At 42.3% G+C, this 19,275-nt stretch overlaps 1 protein-coding gene across 4 annotated transcripts in view; it reads left to right on the top strand.

Annotated features, from left to right (window-relative positions):
- Phactr4 (phosphatase and actin regulator 4) overlaps positions 1 to 19,275 on the top strand; it is an 87,872-nt gene that overhangs the window by 44,005 nt on the left and 24,592 nt on the right. For 3 of the 4 annotated variants that reach the window (XM_042688659.1, XM_042688660.1, XM_042688658.1), the window contains 6 exons: positions 6,700 to 6,873; positions 8,777 to 8,857; positions 11,437 to 11,595; positions 13,674 to 14,066; positions 16,472 to 17,072; positions 18,944 to 19,128. In XM_042688659.1, coding sequence (XP_042544593.1) covers positions 6,700 to 6,873; positions 8,777 to 8,857; positions 11,437 to 11,595; positions 13,674 to 14,066; positions 16,472 to 17,072; positions 18,944 to 19,128 — 1,593 coding nt within the window. Of the gene's footprint in view, positions 1 to 5,777; positions 5,806 to 6,699; positions 6,874 to 8,776; positions 8,858 to 11,436; positions 11,596 to 13,673; positions 14,067 to 16,471; positions 17,073 to 18,943; positions 19,129 to 19,275 lie in introns of all 4 variants that reach the window. The other variant, XM_042688661.1, reaches the window with a different exon arrangement.

Genomic DNA, 19,275 nt, shown 5'->3' on the forward strand with positions numbered 1-19,275 from the left:
GAGCAAAAAGAACTTAAGGACAGCACCTAGGGTTCATAATTGACCAAGAACAAAAACAAAAAAACAAATGAAGAAAAAAAACGAGAATATTATTTGTTAAACAACAAATACTTTTTGGTTTTTTTTTTTTGTCGGTTGTGAGGCTTGAACTCTGGGCCTGGGCGCTGTCCCTCAGCTCTTCAGCTCAAGGCTAGCGCTCTACCACTTGAGCTACAGCGCCACTTCCGGTTTTCTGGTCGTTTATTGGAGATAGGAGTCTCACGGTCTCTCCTGCCCGGGCTGGCTTTGAACCGCGATCCTCACATCTCAGCCTCCTGAGTTGCTAGGATTACAGGCGTGAGCCACCAGCGCCCGGCCAACAAATACTTTCTGTAGTTTGTATTATATGTATATAGAAGTAAAATACTGAACACCACATAGATTATAATAAGTCACAAATGTACAAAACCAATGAGATAAATACAAAATGGTAGCAGTAACCCCAACCATTCCCGTGAAAACATTCACTGTAAATGGACTAAGTGCTCCAGGCAATTGGCAGGCTTTCTTGGGCACATCTGGGTCCCAACACTGGCAAGGTCTAAGGCAGGAGAAAGTTGAGTTTGAGGCCAACCTGGGCTGCATAATAAAAGCTTGTCTCAAAAAGAAAAAGACATTGTCAAACTAGATAGAAAAGGAACAGGTAAAAGTGTTTCTAGAATGGTAGAGCAACGTCACAATAACTTAAAGGGATTTTTCAATAGGAAAACAACTCTAAAAACCAAATACAACTAAAAAAACAAATGTTTCATAGATGTTAATGTGCCTCTCCTGCTGATAGAACAAGGAGACAATACATCAGAAGGTTGTTAATGATTTGTATAATAGGATTAACTAACTTAACCTAATTGGCATAGTTAGAGCACTACACCTAGCAACTGCATGAACTGTTTCTGTTTGATATTGCCTAGGCTGGCCTTGAACTTTTGATTTTCCTGCCTGTCTTTCTTTGCTGGGATTTATAGGCATGTACCACTAAGTTTGATTCCTAATGCATTTTGTAATGATATTATTGTTATTATTATTTGTCAGTTATAGGGCTTGAACTTAGGGCCTGGGACCTGTCCCTGAGCTTTTTCTAACACTCTACCACTTTGAGCCACTGTACCACTTCTGGTTTTCTGACGGTTAATTGGAGATAAGAGTCTCAAGGACTTTTCTGTCCAGGCTGGCTTTGAACGAACCTCAAATCTCAGCCTTCTGAATAACTAGGGTTACAGGTATGAGCCCTCAGTGTCTGGTGACTTTATTTTTATTAGAGTTTGTTTTTTTTTTTTTGTGGGGTCCGGTCATGGGGCCTGAACTCTGGGCCTGGACGCTGTCCCTCAGCTCTTCAGCTCAAGGCTAGCACTCTACCACTTGAGCCACAGTGCCACTTCTGGCTTTTTTCTTTTTGCTTATGTGGTGCTGAGAAATCGAACCCAGGGCCTCATGCATGCAAGGCAAGCGCTCTACCACTGAGCCACCTTCCCAGCCCCTATTAGAGTATTTTTTATTGTACAAAGGGGACTTTGGTTAAATTCACCCCCTTATGGTAGGGGGAAAACAATGGAAGGGGTAACAGTGCTCAATAGGTACCTTGCTCATCTAACTGTAACCCTCTGTATAGTATCTTTACAATAAAAAAATTTAAAAAAATAAAAAAATAAATTCACCCCCTTTATTACTCTTTTTTATTTATTTATTTATTTTTTAATTTTTTTTGGGTCCGGTCGTGGGGCCTGAACTCTAGGCCTGGGCACTGTCCCTCAGCTCTTCAGCTCAAGGCTAGTGCTCTACCACTTGAGCCACAGCACCACTTCCGGCTTTTTTCTTTTTGCTTATTACTCTTTTTTAATCCCTTACCTCTACCTTCTTAAACCATTTTCAGGGATTTCATTATTCTGATTTTGATCCATGAGTATGAAGTATTTTGATATAGTCATTCTGACTCAGTATATTTCTGTATAGGTGAACTTACAACATAAGTCTAGCAAGAAAGAACTGGAAACTTTTATTTTTATTTTTTAAATTTTTGTTGGTTGGTCATGGGACTTGAACTCTGGGCCTGGGCACTGTCCCTTTAGCTCTTTAGCCCAAGGCTAGCACTCTACCACTTGAACCACAGTGCTGCCTCCAGCTTTTCCTGTTTATGTAATGCTAAGGAATCAAATCCAGGGACTCCTGCATATGAGGCAAGCACTCTATCACTGAGCCACCTTCCCAGCCCGAAACTTTTATTTTTAATTTATACTATGAGACAAGGAAAGAACAAGGAATACCTCTAGGAATATCTTGCTGAGTAGGAAACACTGTAATAGTACTGTCATTTTATAGTTTATTGTTCTTCAGCCAAGAAGCAAGCTATAGACAGAAAATGTTTGCTTCTATTGCTTTTAACAGGGTGGGTTTTCCAGATAATAATCTGGAATTGGGTTAACTAAATGATTTAACATAAGGATTTAACATAAGGAGCTCTTGAGTGCTGCTATACTTTTTAGTACAAACTAAATGTGCTTTTAGCTCATGCTCTCTGTTAATATAAAGATATTTGAAAAAATTTCAGGGCTGCGAATGTGGCTTACTGGTAGAGTGCTTGCCTAGCATGCATGAAGCTCTGGGTTTTATTCCTCAGTACCACATAATCAGAAAAAGCCAAAAGTGGCACTGGGGCTCAAATGGTAGAGTGCTAGCCTTGAGCAAAAGAAGCTCATGGACAGTGCCTAGGCCCTGAGTTCAAGCCTCAAGACTGGCACACATACATAAAAAGAAAGAATTTCATAGCCAGGTGCTGGTGGCTCACACCTGTAACCCTAGCTACTCAAGAGACTGATCTGAGGTTGAAACCAGCCTGGACAGGAAAGTCTATGAGACTCTTAACTCCAATTAACTACTAAAAAGCCAGAAATGGAGCAGGGACTCAAGTAGTAGAATACTAGCCTTGAGTCGTTCCCCCCCCCAAAAAAAAAAAAAAAGCTCAAGGACAGGACCCAAGTTCTAGCCCCAGGACTGATACACACAAAACAGCCAGAAGTAGAGCTGGGCCTCAGGTGGTAGAGTGTCAGCTTTGAGTGGAAAAAGCTGAGACAGTGCCCAGGCCCTGAGACCAGAACTGGTGCATTGTGCATGCTTGTGCATGTACACACATCTACATCTAATTTTTTAACAATTTAGATTTAATTTCCCCTACTACTTTTTTTTAACCAAATAAGCATTATCTTATGTGTTTGTTTGGTTTTTTTCTAGAATGCTTAGTTTATTGGTTAGCACATTACAGTTTTAATGCCTCTTAGCCTGTCCAAGTAAGACTGAGATTGAACAGTTTATGTTAGTTACTTAGTTCCATTTCTGAGGTTTCCCATGTCTTTGAAAGCTTTTTCATTAGCATATATTAAATGGAATATTATGAATGTTCTAAAACATCTTCAGTTCTCATTGATACTATATTATTATTGTTATTGTTGTTATTATTTTATTTATTTATTTTTGCCAGTCCTGGGCTTGAATTCAGAGCCTGGGGTGTCCCCCCAGCCTCTCTGTGCTCAAGGCTAGCGCTCTACCACTGGACCCACAGCACTACTTCTAGCTTTTTCTGTTTATGTGGTACTGAGGAATCAAACCCAGAGTTTCATGCATGCTAAGGCAAACACTCCACCACTAAGCCACATTCCCAGTCTGTTGAGGAAGAAGAGGAATACTAGGTTTTGAACTCAGGACTCTGTGCTTGGCAGACACTGTTCACTTGAGCCATGATTCCATACCTTTTTGTTCTGTTAATTTTGAGATAAGGTCTCACTTCTCCTCCACCATAGCTAGGTCATGTTACCAAACACAGCTATTGATTGAGATGAGGGCCTCAGGAACTTTTTGCCTAGACAGGCTCAAAATTCTATCCTGCCAATTTTCTTCACCTCTCAAATAGCTAGGATTATAGGCATGAACCCTCAGCAGCTAGAAAGTACTGTCTTAATTAAAATCACAATTCTTAAAAAAACCAATATCATGACTGCGAACATGATTCAGTGGTGGAGTGCTTGTCTCGCGTGCATAAGGCCCTGGGTTACATTCTTCAGCACCACATAAACAGAAGCTGGAAGTGGCACTGTAGCTCAAGTGGTAGAGTGCTAGCTTTGAACTGAAGAGCTGAGAGACAGTGCCCAGGACCAGAGTTCAAGCCCCACAACTGACAAAAAACAACAAGAACAACAACAAACCGGTATCATGTGTTCACCCTATTAGCACTCTTGGGGTTCTTCCAGCGTTTACTTCCTCATTGAGGGAAAATTATGCCAGAAGTTTTGTTTTCTCTTTAAAAAAAATGTACTCAGTTGTTCCCATCAGATTCAGTGCATTTAGTGTTATTAGAATTATTTGAGATCTAAGATGCCTTAAGGCATGTAACTAGGAAGAAACAAGTCACTGTCCTATGTCATCTTCATCAGTTGTACTTTAGTAACCAGAATCTGGTTTACCTAAGTCTTTTGACACTGAAGCCTATCAGATCAGCAATCATTACTGTAGTTAGTTACTCTGATAGTAAAGTTTATATAAATCCAACCTTGTTCAAATTTCCCAAGATTACTGTCAACCTAGCAAAGGTTAGATTTGGCAACTGCCAAATATTTAAAAGCATTAACACTTATGGACTGTATATTTGCACACACAAAAAAATGTACCAACCTTGATGGTGATCGAGAGCCCTCTGTGAGTGAAAAGGCTTTAGTAAGAGTTTCAGACCCTGAGGTTGAAGCTCCAGTGCCAACACCCAAAAAAAAAAAGTATAGGTGTTACACACCTATAGTCCCAGCATTCAGTAGGCTCAATTAGAATGGAATGATTGTAAGTTCAAGGCCATGCTAGGGTACAAAAAGACCCTGTCTCAAACAAAGCAGCATAAAAAACCTGAAGTATTGCCGGGCCCCAGTGGCTCATGCCTGTAATCCTAGTTACTCAGGAGGCTGAGATCTGAGGATTACAGTTCAAAGCCAGCCCAGGCAGGAAAGTCATGAGATTTTTTTGGGGGGGGGGAGGGGTCTGTTCGTGGGGCCTGAACTCTGGGCCTGGGTGCTGTCCCTAAGCTCTTCAGCTCAAGGCTAGCACTCTACCACTTGAGCCACAGCGTCACTTCCGGCTTTTTTCTTTTTGCTTAAGTGGTGCTAAGGAATCGAACCCAGGGCCTCAAGCATGCAAGGCAAGCACTCTACCGCTGAGCCACCTTCCCAGCCCAGTCCATGAGATTTTTATCTCCAATAAACCACTTGCCTTGAGCTGAAGAGTTCAGGGACAGCACCCAGGTCCAAAGTTCAAGCCCTACCACAGACAAAAAAATCCTTCAGTATTTCTTTTTTTTTTTTTGGCGGTTATGGAACTCTGGACCTGAGGGCTGTCCCTGCACTCTTCAGCTCAAGGCTAAGTGCTCTACCACTTGAGCTACAGCGTCACTTCCAGTTTTTTGGTGGTTTATTGGAGATAACTTTCACAGACTTTCCTGCCCTGGCTGGCTTTGAACTGCGATCCTCAGATCTCAGCCTCCTAAGTAGCTAGGATTACAGGCGTGAACCACCAGCACCAGGCTAATCCTGCAGTATTAAAAGGAGACAATTTTTAATGGGTGTGTTATACCCTTCTTCCCCCAGAAGGCATTATTTGCTCCAATATGAAATACAGTATGTATTCCTTAATGTATCTTTATAAAATAGCAGTTCTACTTTAATTTCAGGACAGTTATTCCACATAACTCTTTTTTTCTTCCCCTCTAGACTTCTCCAGAGAACCCTGGGACAGTAGGTGGAGTGCAGCTCTATTGTGTTGCTTTCCTGCGTTTTTGTTGTTGTTGTTGCCTTCCTGCTTTTATTTTATTTTGTTAAAAATAAGTTTTTGGCCCTGCCTTGGCTGCTCCTTTTCTCTTCTACTTGAAACTAAGCCCTGCATGTGCTGTCATTATCTAAGGGGCCGTGGCCTTTCATTTCAGTCCTGTAGATGTATCTTGTCAATTATGTTTCATGTCAAGTCCTTAGTGTCAGGATTATCCCTAAAGCAATACCATGATAGACAGACTAGAATCTCAGTTCTGTCTGTTCTTCAGAACATTTTCTTCCATTTTAAAACATGCTCTTTCTACTGCAACCATGTACCTCACTTCAGTCACCTTCCATTGTGCCAAGACTATCTAAGCTTCTTTTTACGAAGGCTGAAAATCTGATAAATAGATGCAAGTAAGGTGAAGAGTTGCTCATCCCTGAACTATCTAAATCCTGAAAAAGTCAGGAGAAGGTAATATTTAACAGAATAAGGCCTCACTAATGGTGGAATTCCTTGCTTCAGTGATCAGAGAACTCATGTATATAGAGAAGATACCCACCTTCTGTGTGTGCATGTATATATGTGAGTGTGTGTGTGTGTGTGTGTGTGTGTGTGTGTGTGTGTGTGTGTGTGTGTACACTTTTGAACAATATTGTCCTGGACCAATACATTTTGTTCTAAAATGATGTGTTTGTTTTTATTTCTTTAGTAATTTGTCTGATACAGATTTTGTTGTTTGATCTATGTAATGTTAAGGAGTCTGTCTGCATGTTTGTTTATCATTGCCCTGATCCCTTCCAACTACCACAGGAAGAGAGGGGAAGGACTGTTTTAGAGATTATGCTGAAGTAATAAGTTGTTGCCTTCTCTCTGTAACAGAAGAAGCAGACCAGCATACTGGAGATCTAGGCATGGTCATGGACAGTGTGGAAGCTGGAGACACAACACCTCCGACCAAAAGAAAAAGCAAGTTCTCAGGCTTTGGCAAAATCTTCAAGCCCTGGAAATGGAGGAAAAAAAAAAGTAGTGATAAATTCAAAGAGACATCAGAAGGTGAGAGAGGGGGCTGGGAATGTGGCTTCGTGGTAGAGTGCTTGCCTAGCAAGCATGAGGCCCTGAGTTCTATTCCTTGGTACCACATAAACAATAAATAAAATTAATAAAATAAAAGGAAAAATAATTTTTTTAAAAAAGGTGAGAGCGTAATTTATGTATTCTGAGTTGTAGAATTTCCCTTTTTCTTTCTTTCTTTTCGGTTTCTTGGATTTTGAGACAAAATCTCATTACACAGTCCAGGCTAGCCTCAACCTTTCCAGCCTTGGGCTCCCAAACACTGAAATTATTGGCATGTCCCATCATGCCTGGCCCTACGGCTTTCTAACTTAGAAGCTCCTAACTTTTTCATAGTTTCTTTTTTTTTTTTTTGGGTCCGGTCGTGGGGCCTGAACTCTGGGCCTGGGCACTGTCCCTCAGCCCTTCAGCTCAAGGCTCGGGTTCTACCACTTGAGCCACAGCGCCACTTCCGGCTTTTTTTTTTTTTGCTTATGTGGTGCTGAGGAATCGAACCCAGGGCCTCAGGCATGCAAGGCAAGCACTCTACCACTGAGCCAACTTCCCAGCCCCTTTTTCATAGTTTCTGTGGAAGGGCTATACCTCCCTGTTTGGATCATTTAGTCTTTTAGAATTTAACCATACAAATGGTCATTCACTGACCCTTATATTCTATAGCCTCATTCCTAGGTTTGTCTTTTGAATGGCTGAGCTGGGAATAATGGTGCATGTCTATACTCTTAGCATTCTCTTCTACTGCCTGTACTCAAGAGGCAAAGACAAGAGAATCTTAAAGACTGGGCTACTACTAGTGATGAAACCCTGTCTCAAAAACAAAAAAACACTAACAGTGACTAATCTGTTCAGTGGTGCAATGGCCATCTTACACTGAGAAAATAACATCTAAAGTACTGGAAATGGAAGTGTGTCTCAAGCAGTAGACTGCCAGCCTTGAATGAAAAAGCCAACTCAGAGCTGTGAGGCCCTGAGTTCAAGCCACAGTATAGGCACCAAAATAATAATACTAATAGGGTTGGGACGGTGGCTCAGTGGTAGACCGCCTGCCTTGCCTGCATGAGGCCCTGGGTTCGATTCCTCAGCACCACATAAGCAAAAAGAAAAAAGCTGGAAGTGGCACTGTGGCTCAAGTGGTAGAGCACTAGCCTTGAGCTGAAGAGCTGAGAGAGAGTGCCCAGGCCCAGAGTTCAGGCCCCAGGACCAACCAAAAAAATAAATAAATAAAAATAAAAAATAATAATAATGAAGCCTAAAGTGCTTCTTTTCTACTTTGCCCACTTCCTATCAATACAGACTTTATCCATAAAAACCTTATTATTAAAATTTCAATTGGGTTACCTTATAAAAGGATTCTTCCTTTTAGAAATGATATTTCCGGCTGGGAAGTTGGCTCAGTGGTAGAGCGCTTGCCTTGCATGCCTGAGGCCCTGGGTTCGATTCCTCAGTACCACATAAGCAAAAAAGAAAAAAGCCGGAAGTGGTGCTGTGGCTCAAGTGGTAGAGTGCTAGCCTTGAGCTGAAGAGCTGAGGGACAGTGCCCAGGCCCAGAGTTCAGGCCCCACGACCGGACCCAAAAACAAACAAAAAAAAAAAAAAAAAAGAAAGAAATGATATTTCCCCAATAGAATAGTGTATAAAAGAAATTAAAGTCTTGTTTTTTGTTTTTAATGATGGGAGTAGAACCCAGGGTGTCACATATACTAGGCAAGGATTCTACCCCAGGCCCAGAAATTAATTTTTTTAATTGGAAATTAACTTTTGTTTAGTTCCTGTCCTAAGAATGAAGAAATTTGAATAAATTTTTCTCTACCTATGGATTTAGAATGCTGAGTAATGTTGACATTTCAAGTACTGTATTTCTGAGTGGTGTTTTTCAACTCAATGTTAGTTTTAGAGCGAAAAATATCTATGCGAAAACCAAGAGAAGAGTTGGTTAAGAGAGGAGTTCTCCTGGAAGATCCTGAGCAAGGTAAGTTTCAAATGAATATCATATGACTTTCTGTGTATTTAGTCTTTAATTGAACCTAAATAGGTATTTAAATTTTCTTTCTGTTATTTCTATAGTTAGGCTGTAGTTTCCTGGCTGAATGCCAGTGGCTCACATGTGTAATCCTAGCTACTCAGGAGGCTGAGATCTGAGGATCACAGTTCAGAACCAGCCAGGACAAGAAAGTTCATGAGTCTTTTAGCTCCAATTAACCACCAGAAAATTGGAAGTGGCCCTGTATCTCAAAGTGGTAGAGCTCTAGCCTTGAGCTGAAGAGCTCAGGGACAGGGCCCAGGCCCTGAGTTCAAGCCCCATGAATGACAAAAAAATAAGTTTCCTGTACCTTCTTAAGTGTCTTCCTTAGGTGTTTTTTTTGTTTGTTTGTTGTCAGTCGTGGGGCTTGAACTCTGAGCTTGGGCGCTGTTCCTGCACTCTTCAGCTCAAGGCCAGTGCTCTACCACTTGAGCTACAGTGCCACTTCTGGTTTTCTAGTGGTTTATTAGAGATAGGAGTCTCACGATCTTTCCTGTCCGGGCTGGGTTTGAACCAAGATCCTCAGATCTCAGCCTCCTGAGTAGCTAGGATTACAGGCGTGAGCCACCGGCGCCCAGCTGCCTTAGGTTTTTAACTCTGAAATTAGAGTGATTAGTGAAAGATACTTGGGGCAACAATTCCTTGTATCTGTATATCCTCAGCTTTGTGCCACCTTCAGCAGTTGTTATTACTTTCTTCTTTTGATCACATTTGTCTCCCTGCTTTTATTATTGCACTTATCTTTCTCTTGCTAAGAGGATAGCTTGAGATTTCAATATTTGTGCTGGTTTAGTAGTTGTTCTTTTTTTTTTTTTTTGTGATCAGTTGTGAGGCTTGAACTCAGGGCCTGGGCACTGTCCCTGAGCTTTTTCACTCAAGGCTAGCACTCTACCACTTTGAGCCACAACTATACTTCTGTTTTGTAGGTGGATAATTGGAGATAAGTGTCTCATGGACTTTAGGTCCTATCCAAAGCTGACTTGGAACAGCTCTCAACCTCTGAGTAGCTAGGATTATAGGTGTGAGCCACCAGTACCTAGCCTTTGTTCAATTTTTGAAGCAGTTTATTATAAATGTAAAACTCTAGACATATATTGGTTACATTTCATTTCTCATTTCTCTTTTACAGTAACATATTACTTTTGCATAACTGTCAGTTTGTCAGTTTGCTCCCTTCCATTTTTCCTTTCTTTTCTTTTTCTTTTTTTGTTCTTGTTGTTGGTGGTGGTGGTCATGGGGCTTGACCTCTGGACCTAGGCGCTGTCCCTCAGCTCTTCAGCTCAAGGCAAGCGCTTGAGCCACAGTGCCACTTCCATTTTTCTGAGTGGTTTATTGGAGATAAGAGTTTCATGGACTTTTCCTGCCCAGGCTAGCTTTGAACTGTGATCCTAAAATCTCAGCCTCCTGAGTAGGATTAAAGGTGTGAGCCACCGGTACCCAGCTTCCCTTCCATCAAAAAAGTTGGCAGGGCAGGTGACTTTAACTTTAGGAGTACCTTTTCATTTGTTATTTAGATTCTTCAGAATTTTTAGCCCAAATACCACCTCTTGATTAGACTCCCTGAAGAATGACTGATCTCCTAGTAGTATGTGATGGGTCAGGGTAAGGGACTGGTCCTTGAGAACTCAGTGAACTAAATCAATCAGGTGTCAAGAGACACTCAAAAGTGTCTCATTAGGGAAAACAAAGAAGTGAACAACTAGTGCCAGTTACCATATGACTCTGGGAAATGAGACAGTGCTTTTAATCTCTAAGTTTGATGTTTTCAGCTCTGTTGTTGAAGAATTTAGGAAACCTCTGCAGGAACTGGGATTGTTTGTCTAGTTTCTTTTTTGTTTTTGGTTGGTTGTTGGGCTTGAATTCTGAGCCTGGGTGCTGTCACTAAGTTCTTCAGCTCAAGGCAAGTGCTCTACCACTTGAGCCACAGCACCACTTCCTGTTTTTTGGTGGTTAATTGGAGATAAGAGTCTCATGGTCTTTCTTTCCCTGGCTGGCTTTGAAGCACAAACCTCAGATCTCAGCCTTCTTAGTAGCTAGGATTATAGGCATGACAACACCCCTCCCTCCCCTGCGCCATCAAAAGATTTTTTATTGAGGCTGGTCTGGTGGCTCACACCTGTAATCCTACTCAGAAGCCTGAGATGTGAGGATCACAGTTCAAAGCCAGCCCGGGCAGGAAAGTCCGTGAGACTCTTTATCTCCAATAGACCACCAGAAAACCAGAAGTGGCCCTGTTGCCCAAATGATAGAATGCTAACCTTGAGCTGAAAAGCTTATGGACAGTGCCCAGGCCCAGAGTTGGAGCCCCACAACCGACCAAAAAAAAAAAGAAAAAGAAAGAAAGAGAAGAAAAGATATTTATTGAAAAAAAGAATTACGTATTTTTATTATTACTAGAAGGGTTCCAATAACATAGGTATAAATAAAACAAGGAGGCAAGAGAGTAAGAGAGGTTAGACACTAGCAGCTCTTCTTGTTTGATTACGCCAAGTCCCATCACTTTATCTCTTTCCTCTTTCTTTTGGCAGGTGGTGAGGATCCAGGAAAGCTGAGCCATGACATATTAAAGAATGGCCATACCACCCACATAGGGAGTACCAGATCTTCCAGCCTAGTAGAAGAAGAGGCAGTAAGAATATCAAGTCTTAAAGATCCTATTCCAGAAGAAGACCTAAAGAAGCGACTAGGTAAAATTGGAATTGGGGGGAAAAGGAGAGTCTCATTTTGTTGTCCAAGCTGGCCTTGAAGCCCTCTTGCCTCAGGAGGGCTTGCCATCAACCAAAAATTGTATTTTTGAGCTTAAAAGCCATGGACTAGGAGCTCAGACTGTGGCTTAGTGCTAGAGTGCTTGTGTAGAATGCATGAAGCCATGGGTTTGATTTCCTCAGAATCACATAAGCAGAAAAACCCAGAAGTGGCTCTATGGCTCAAGGGTAGAGTGCTAGACTTGAACAAAAGCAGTTTAGGGACATGGCCAGGCCCTGAGTTCAAGCTCCAGGACTGGGGGGAGGAGGGAAAAGCCATGGACTACATACTCTTAATTCACATACTTTGGGGTTCTGAGAGAATAGGGAAATAGAAATTCAAGAGGCAATTATGTTCTCCTTAAAAAACTATTTACCTATATACAACTTAAAGTAGAATATTCCTCCTTCTAATTCTGTTTTTTTTTTTTTTTTAATTACCAATCCTGGGGCTTGGACTCAGGGCTTGGGCACTGTCCCTGAGCTTATTTTTTTTTTTTTTTTTTGTCGGTCGTGGGGCTTGAACTCTGGGCCTGGGCACTGTCCCTCAGCTCTTCAGCTCAAGGCGAGCGCTCTACCACTTGAGCTACAGCGCCACTTCCGGTTTTCTGGTGGTTTATTGGAGATAGGAGTCTCACGGTCTCTCCTGCCCGGGCTGGCTTTGAACCGCGATCCTCAGATCTCAGCCTCCTGAGTAGCTAGGATTACAGGCGTGAGCCACCAGCGCCCGGCTCCCTGAGCTTCTTTTGCTCAAGGTTAGCACTCTACCACTTGAGCCATAGAGCCAATACAAGCTTTTTCTGTTTATGTGGTACTGAGGAATTGAACCCAGAGCTTCATACATGCTAGGCAAGCACTCTACCACTAAGCTACATCCCCAACCCTCCCTCTAATTCTTTTTTTTTTGGGTCCGGTCGTGGGGCCTGAACTCTGGGCCTGGGTGCTGTCCCTCAGCTCTTCAGCTCAAGGCTAGCACTCTACCACTTGAGCCACAGTGCCACTTCTGGCTTTTTTCTTTATGTGGTGCTGAGGAATCGAACCCAGGGCCTCAGGCATGCAAGGCAAGCGCTCTACCACTGAGCCACCTTCCCAGCCCCCCTCCCTCTAATTCTTATATTCACAAAATACATAAATTTGTGGGGTTTTTTTGTTTTTGGTCAGTTGTGGGTGCTGTCCCTGAGCTCTTCAGCTCAAGGCAAGCACTCTACCACTTGCGTCACAGCTGCCATTTCTGGTTTTCTGGTGGTTAATTAGAGATAAGAGCCTCATGTACTTTCCTGCCTGGGCTGGCTTTGAACCATGATCCTCAGATCTCAGCCTCCTGAGTAACTAGGATTTTACAGTCATGAGCCACCAGTGCCTGGTAAATTTGTGATTCTTAAAGAGGAAAATATTGGTCTGACAACGTGGCTTAGTGGTAGAGTGCTTGCCTAACATGCATGAAGCCCTAGCATGCATGGAGCCCTGGGTTCAATTCCTCAGTGCCCTAGCATGCATGGAGCCCTGGGTTCAATTCCTCAGTACCAAATAAACAGAAAAAGCTGGAAGTGGCAGTGTGGCTCAAGCGGTAGAGTGCTAGCCTTGAGCAAAAGATCAGGTTCAGTGCCCAGTCCCTGAGTTCAATCTCTGGGACTGGCAAAGAAAAAAAAAAAGGAAAATATTGTTAAATACTAGACTGCTGTGGGACTTGTTTCTTTTGGCCATGCTGGGAACTCAGGGCCTCATATTTGTTAGGCAGGCACTGTAGGACTTTTCCAAACACACTTGTTCTACCCAAGAAATTTGTATATATTTCCTTAGTAGCATTGCTCTGGTACAAATAATTGCCACTATAATTTGCCTCTTATTTTTTAATGATATTCCTTAAGAATGCTAAGGGTGGCAGGTGTTGTGAACTATAGCCTGTAAAACTGTAAATTAACTAATCTATGCAGTTGACCAGCAATCCATAGATGTATTAGCCTTTTCAGGCTCTTGTGTTACTCTTAACTTCCTTTTAAATGATATCTTTCATTACCCAGGCTCAACTGGAAGCCAGCCTAATTCTGAAGCAGAGTCCATTCCTGAGAATGTTCCCAAACCGCCTTTACTTCCCCCGAAAAGACCCTTGTCGTCTTCTCATGAAGCAAGTGAAGGACAAGCAAAAGACATCACTTGTGGCAGCACAGCCAGATCCACCTCCTCCACCTCTGCCTCCTCCGCCACCATAGCACCTGCTGCCACTACTGCTGCCACAAACCTAGCAAAGACTGTCAATTCTTTTGCCACCCCTACCCCAGTACCCAGGACTCTGTCTGTCGCTCCTGTCAGTACTAACACTACTCTTGCTTCTAGCCTTACGAATATGGTCCCTGCCAAGCAGCCCCCAGTCCCTCCCCCCAAACCAGCTCACAGAAATAGCAACCCTGTCATTGGTAAGTGTCTAGGCTTTCATGTTTGGCGTTTAATTTAGGATGTTTATTTTAGTGAGTAACTAGTACAACACTGATTTGGTCTATGCAAGAGTTTTCCATTTCTTGTACCTTTGACTATCTTCTATATTGAGAAAAATTTTTTAAATGAGGCATATGACCATGAATGGAAACATCACCAAAATTAAGTTAAGATTTGAGATTAAAATCTATTTTTCTATGATAGTATTTCAGGATACTGTATATAGTTAGACTAGTGAAGACCATAACATATTTTACCTGCATAGAATTATCTGTGGCATTTACTGAGAAAATAAAAATTATGCCACAAATTACAATGGTCCTAGCACCAGTGGCTCACACATGTAATCCTAACTATTTAGAAGGCTGAGATCTGAAGATAGTGGTTCAAAGCTAGCCTGGCCATGAAACCCTTATCTCCACTAAACCAAGTGGCACTGTGGCTCAAGTGGTAGAGCACTGGCCATGAGCTGAAGAGCTGAGGGACAGAGCTCAGGCCCAGAGTTCAAACTCCATAACTGACCAAAAAAAAAAAAAATTATAATGGGCAAGACAAGCCTCAAATAAAAAGTTAGGGTTTATAGAACATCTGCTTTGAACTACCAGTGCTTTCCTTAAATGTAAACAAGTCTAGTAGATAAAAAGATGATTTTGTGGATGCCTGTGTAATTTAGGATTCAGTACTTGGCACTGTAGCTTCATGAGAATTGCAAAAGGTATTATTTAAATTATTCTGATAAAATCATGTTTTATCCTCAGAGAATTAAGAATGATAGTCTTTTTATGGGGGGAGGGGGGCCTGGTCGTGGGGCCTGGACTCTGGGCCTGGGCGCTGTCCTTCAGCTCTTCAGCTCAAGGATAGTGCTCTACCACTTGAGCCACAGTGCCACTTCCAGTTTTCTGGTGGTTAATTGGAGATAAGAGTCTCACAGACTTTCCTGCCCAGGCTGGCTTTGAACCATGATCCTCAGATCTCAGCCTCCTGACTAGCTATCCTTTTAAGAAGTACAGTTTTTTGGGGGGTGGGGGGTCGGGTCATGGGTCCTGAACTCTGGGCCTGGGCGCTGTCCCTCAGCTCTTCAGCTCAAGGCTAGCACTCTACCACTTGAGCCACAGCGCCACTTCCAGCTTTTTTCTTTTTGCTTATGTGGTGCTGAAGAATTGAACCCAGGGCCTCATGCATGCAAGGCAAGCACTTTACCACTGAGCCACCTTCCTAGCCCCAAGAATGATAATCTTATATTAAAATAAGTGATCACAAAGAAAACCAGGAATTGTAATTTTTTTTCATTTACCTGAAATCGTGTTTAGGTCTCTTTTCTTTATATAAATGTGTGCCATTTTAGAGCAATTTTCCAAGAAAAGGAGAGTCAAGAGGGAAAGCTCATGCATATTTCAGAGGTAGTGAGAATTTAGTTTCTCAGAAAAGTGATACTAAGCTTATTATTGCTTAAACTTCTTGTTTTTGATTGAATGATTGAAAAAAATGTGCTCATTAAAAATCTAATACTACCAAGTTGGGTGGAGTGACTAACCTTGCAAAACAGGTTCAGAATATATTGTATGACAGGTTGGAGTAGCTTGATTAAAAACAGGATGAAGATTAGTGTTATCACCACTTTGGATGGATAATGTCTTGTTGACTTATCTCTGAGGAATGTGAGGAGCTTTCACATACTTATTTTCAAAACTACTTTTTGCCACAGGAAACCGATTTTATCAGTTATATACATAGAGCAATTAGAACGTAGAGCTGTAATGACTCATGCAAGGTTGGAGTTAGGGAGAGACAGAAACTCAGCTGTCAGGTCCAGATTTCCATTTTTTTCTCTATACTAAGATTCTCAAAGTATAGTCTAGCACTTTTAACAGACAGAATTTTCAGCTTTTTTTTTTTTTTAGTCAGTCGTGGGGCTTGAACTCTGGGCCTGGACGCTATCCCTCAGCTCTTCAACTCAAGGCAAGTGCTCTACCACTTGAGCCACAGCACCACTTCTGGTTTTCTAGTGGTTTATTGGAGATAAGAGTCTCTGGGACTTTCCTGCCCAGGCTGGCTTTGAACTGTGATCCTCAGATCTCAGGCTCCTGAGTAGCTAGAATCACAGGCATGAGCTACCAGCGCCCTGCTTTTTCAACTTTTGTTATTGTTGTTGTTCATACAGCAACATAAAGTTGCAAGTTTATCTATTGTCAAAGTAATTAAATAAAATATCAGCTTTCTAGTCAGGCAACAGTAGCTTATACTTTTATTCATTAGGCCTTCTATTGGATAACTGTAAATTTTTTCCTGGAAGATTAAGACTAAATTCATTCTGATTTCAGTCTGATGCTGGCCCCTCAATGCATTATAAAGCCATGTTAACTTGAATTGTTGCTCTCTTTTCCAGCTGAACTATCCCAAGTCATAAACACTGGCACATTGTTATCAAAGCCATCCCCACCCTTACCACCTAAGAGAGGCATTCCATCAACTGTGGTACCCACCTCAGAGTCTGCCACTGCCATCACCACAAAAACACCAAGTGATCAAAGAGAGAAGAATGCATTATCTGTGAGCTCTGAACCACTGATGATGGTCCCACCTTCCTCCCCATCTCCTCCACTGCCTACTCATATACCTCCAGAGCCCCCGCGGTCTCCACCATTCCCTGCTAATAAGACTTTTCAAGTTGTGCCAGAAGTTGAGTTTCTACCTTCTTTAGATCTATCCCAAGAGGTTGCCCAGCAGGAAGACCAGAAAAATGAAGTCCCCAAAAGGACAGTGGACCAGAGATTTGGGGAGCCCCATATACCCCCTAGGCTGCCCCCAGTCCCACTTCATATTCGAATTCAGCAAGCCCTAACTAGTCCCCTTCCTGTGACTCCTCCCCTTGAGGGCTCTCACCGAGCTCACTCATTGCTCTTTGAGAGCAGTGACAACTTTTCTGAAGACAGCAATACCCTGGGTCGGACCAGATCACTTCCTATCACTATTGAAATGCTGAAAGTGTGAGTGCTTTAATGGTTGCCTCTTGTTTCTCTTTCTTTACCATTAGGTAGCCCTAATTGGGAAAAAAAAAAAAAAGTTAGAAAATACAAGTGAATTTAAAGCATTCAAAGAATATTTTGTCCCAGGCACCAGTGGCTCACGCCTGTAATCCTAGTTACTCAGGAGGCTGAGATCTGAGGATCTCAGCTCAAAGCCAGCCCAGGCAGGAAAGTCCATGAGACTCTTATCTCCAATAAACCACTAGAAAACCAGAAGTGGTGCTGTGGCTCAAGCGGTAGAGCACTCGCCTTGAGCTGAAGAGCACAGGGACAGAATTTAAGCACCATGACTGATACAAAAAAAAAAATTTTTTTTTTGCTAAAAGGGATGGGTTCTATGCTAAGCACTCAAGGTGGCTCACATCTATAAATCCTGACTACTCAGAAGGCTGAGATCTAAGGATTGTGGTTCAAAGCCAGCCCAGGCAAGAAAGTACATGAGAATCTTTTTTTGTTGTTGTTGTTGTTGGTTGTGGTGCTTGAACTCTGGGCCTGGCACTGTCCTTCAGCTCTTCAGCTTAAAGCTAATGCTCTACCACTTGAACCCCAGAGCCACTTCTGGCTTTTTCTGCTTATGGGTACTGAGGAATTGAACCCAGGGCCTCATGCATGCTAGGCAAGCACTCTACCACTGAGCCACCTTCCCAGCCCCACTTGAGACTCTCATATCCAATTAATCACCAAAAAGCCAGAAGTGGAGCTGTGGCTCAAGTGGTAGAACCTTGCCTTGAGGCATAAAGCTCAAGGACAGTACCCAGGCCCTGAATTCAAGCCCCACAGGACCTACACCAAAAATTTTTGGACTTTTTTTTTTTTCTAGAATTTGGACTTTTTTATCCTACTGGATTTTTTTTTTGTGGCCATTATACAAGTTTATTTTTACCAAATGTTAGATATGAAAATGTACATGGCCAGGGGCTGGGAAGGTGGCTCAGTGGTAGAGTGCTTGCCTTGCCCTGGGTTCAATTCCTCAGCATCACATATGCAGAAAAAGCCAGAAGTGGCGCTGTGGCTCAAGTGATAGAGCACTAGCCTTGAGCTGAAGAGCTGAGAGACAGCGCCCAGGCCCACAACAGGCAAAAAAAAGAAAAGAAAAGAAAAAATGTACATGGCCAAACCTTGGGAGACAAACCCTTGGGAGAGAAGACTTGTATTTCTCTACTAAACAGTCATTACTTAAATTTGTTTCAAGGCTTCCTACATGATAGTACTGTTCCTTGTCTTGCCAACATTCCAATATTGTTCTGTTGCCCACTGATGCCATTTCCATACACTAGTCTCGCACAAGATTCATAAATGGACCAAATCTCCACAGCCTTTCTTTGGACATATCTACCACCATTTAGTTTCTTTTCTTTTTTCTTCTTGTTGTTGTTGTTGGTCATGGGCTTGAACTCTGGGCCTGGGTGCTGTCCCTGAGCTCTTCAGCTCAAGGCTAGCACTCTACCACTTCTGGTGGTTAATTGGAGATGAGAGTCTCATGGACTTTTCTCCCTCATCTGGCTTCTAACTATGATCCTCAGATTTCAGCCTCCTGAATAGCTAGGATTATAGGTGTGAGCCACTGGCACCAAGAGATTCTTCTCTCCAGTAAAATAAGCCAGAAGTGATGCTGTGGCTCAAGTGGTAGAGCACTAGCTTTGAACAAAAAGCAGCTCAGGAATAGCACCCAAGCCCTGAGTTCAAGCTTGAGGACCAGGAAAAGAAAAAAAGATTGTTAAGGAGAGGGATTTATAAGTTTTATTAGTGTACTTTCCATAGATACTTCACATACTTTGTCTTGCATTTCCATCCTCATTGTTTCTGAAAATAAAATTATGTTAATTTGTTAGTCCAGATGATGAAGAAGAGGAGCAAACCTGCCCATTGACACTTGTTGAAGATACAACATCTACCTCACCTATTCCTAAATTACCACAGTGTCTGCAAGAGGAAGAAGAAGAAAAAGAGAGTGACTCAGATTCAGAGGGTCCCATTCAGTACCGAGATGAAGAGGATGAGGATGAAAGCCATCAGAGTAAGAAAGAGGGGAACAGCAAAAGAAACAGTCCTGTTACAGCTAAAGCTACATGCTGGTCTTAGCAAGTACAAGATGGATGGAAACAGACCCCCTCTTCCACTGAGTTTTCTAGGTGTTGGAAGCTCTATAGAGTACTAGCTCCTG

Source organism: Dipodomys spectabilis, unplaced genomic scaffold, assembly GCF_019054845.1.
Source record: "Dipodomys spectabilis isolate Male_0828 unplaced genomic scaffold, ASM1905484v1 ptg000118l, whole genome shotgun sequence".
Taxonomy (NCBI): domain Eukaryota; kingdom Metazoa; phylum Chordata; class Mammalia; order Rodentia; family Heteromyidae; genus Dipodomys; species Dipodomys spectabilis.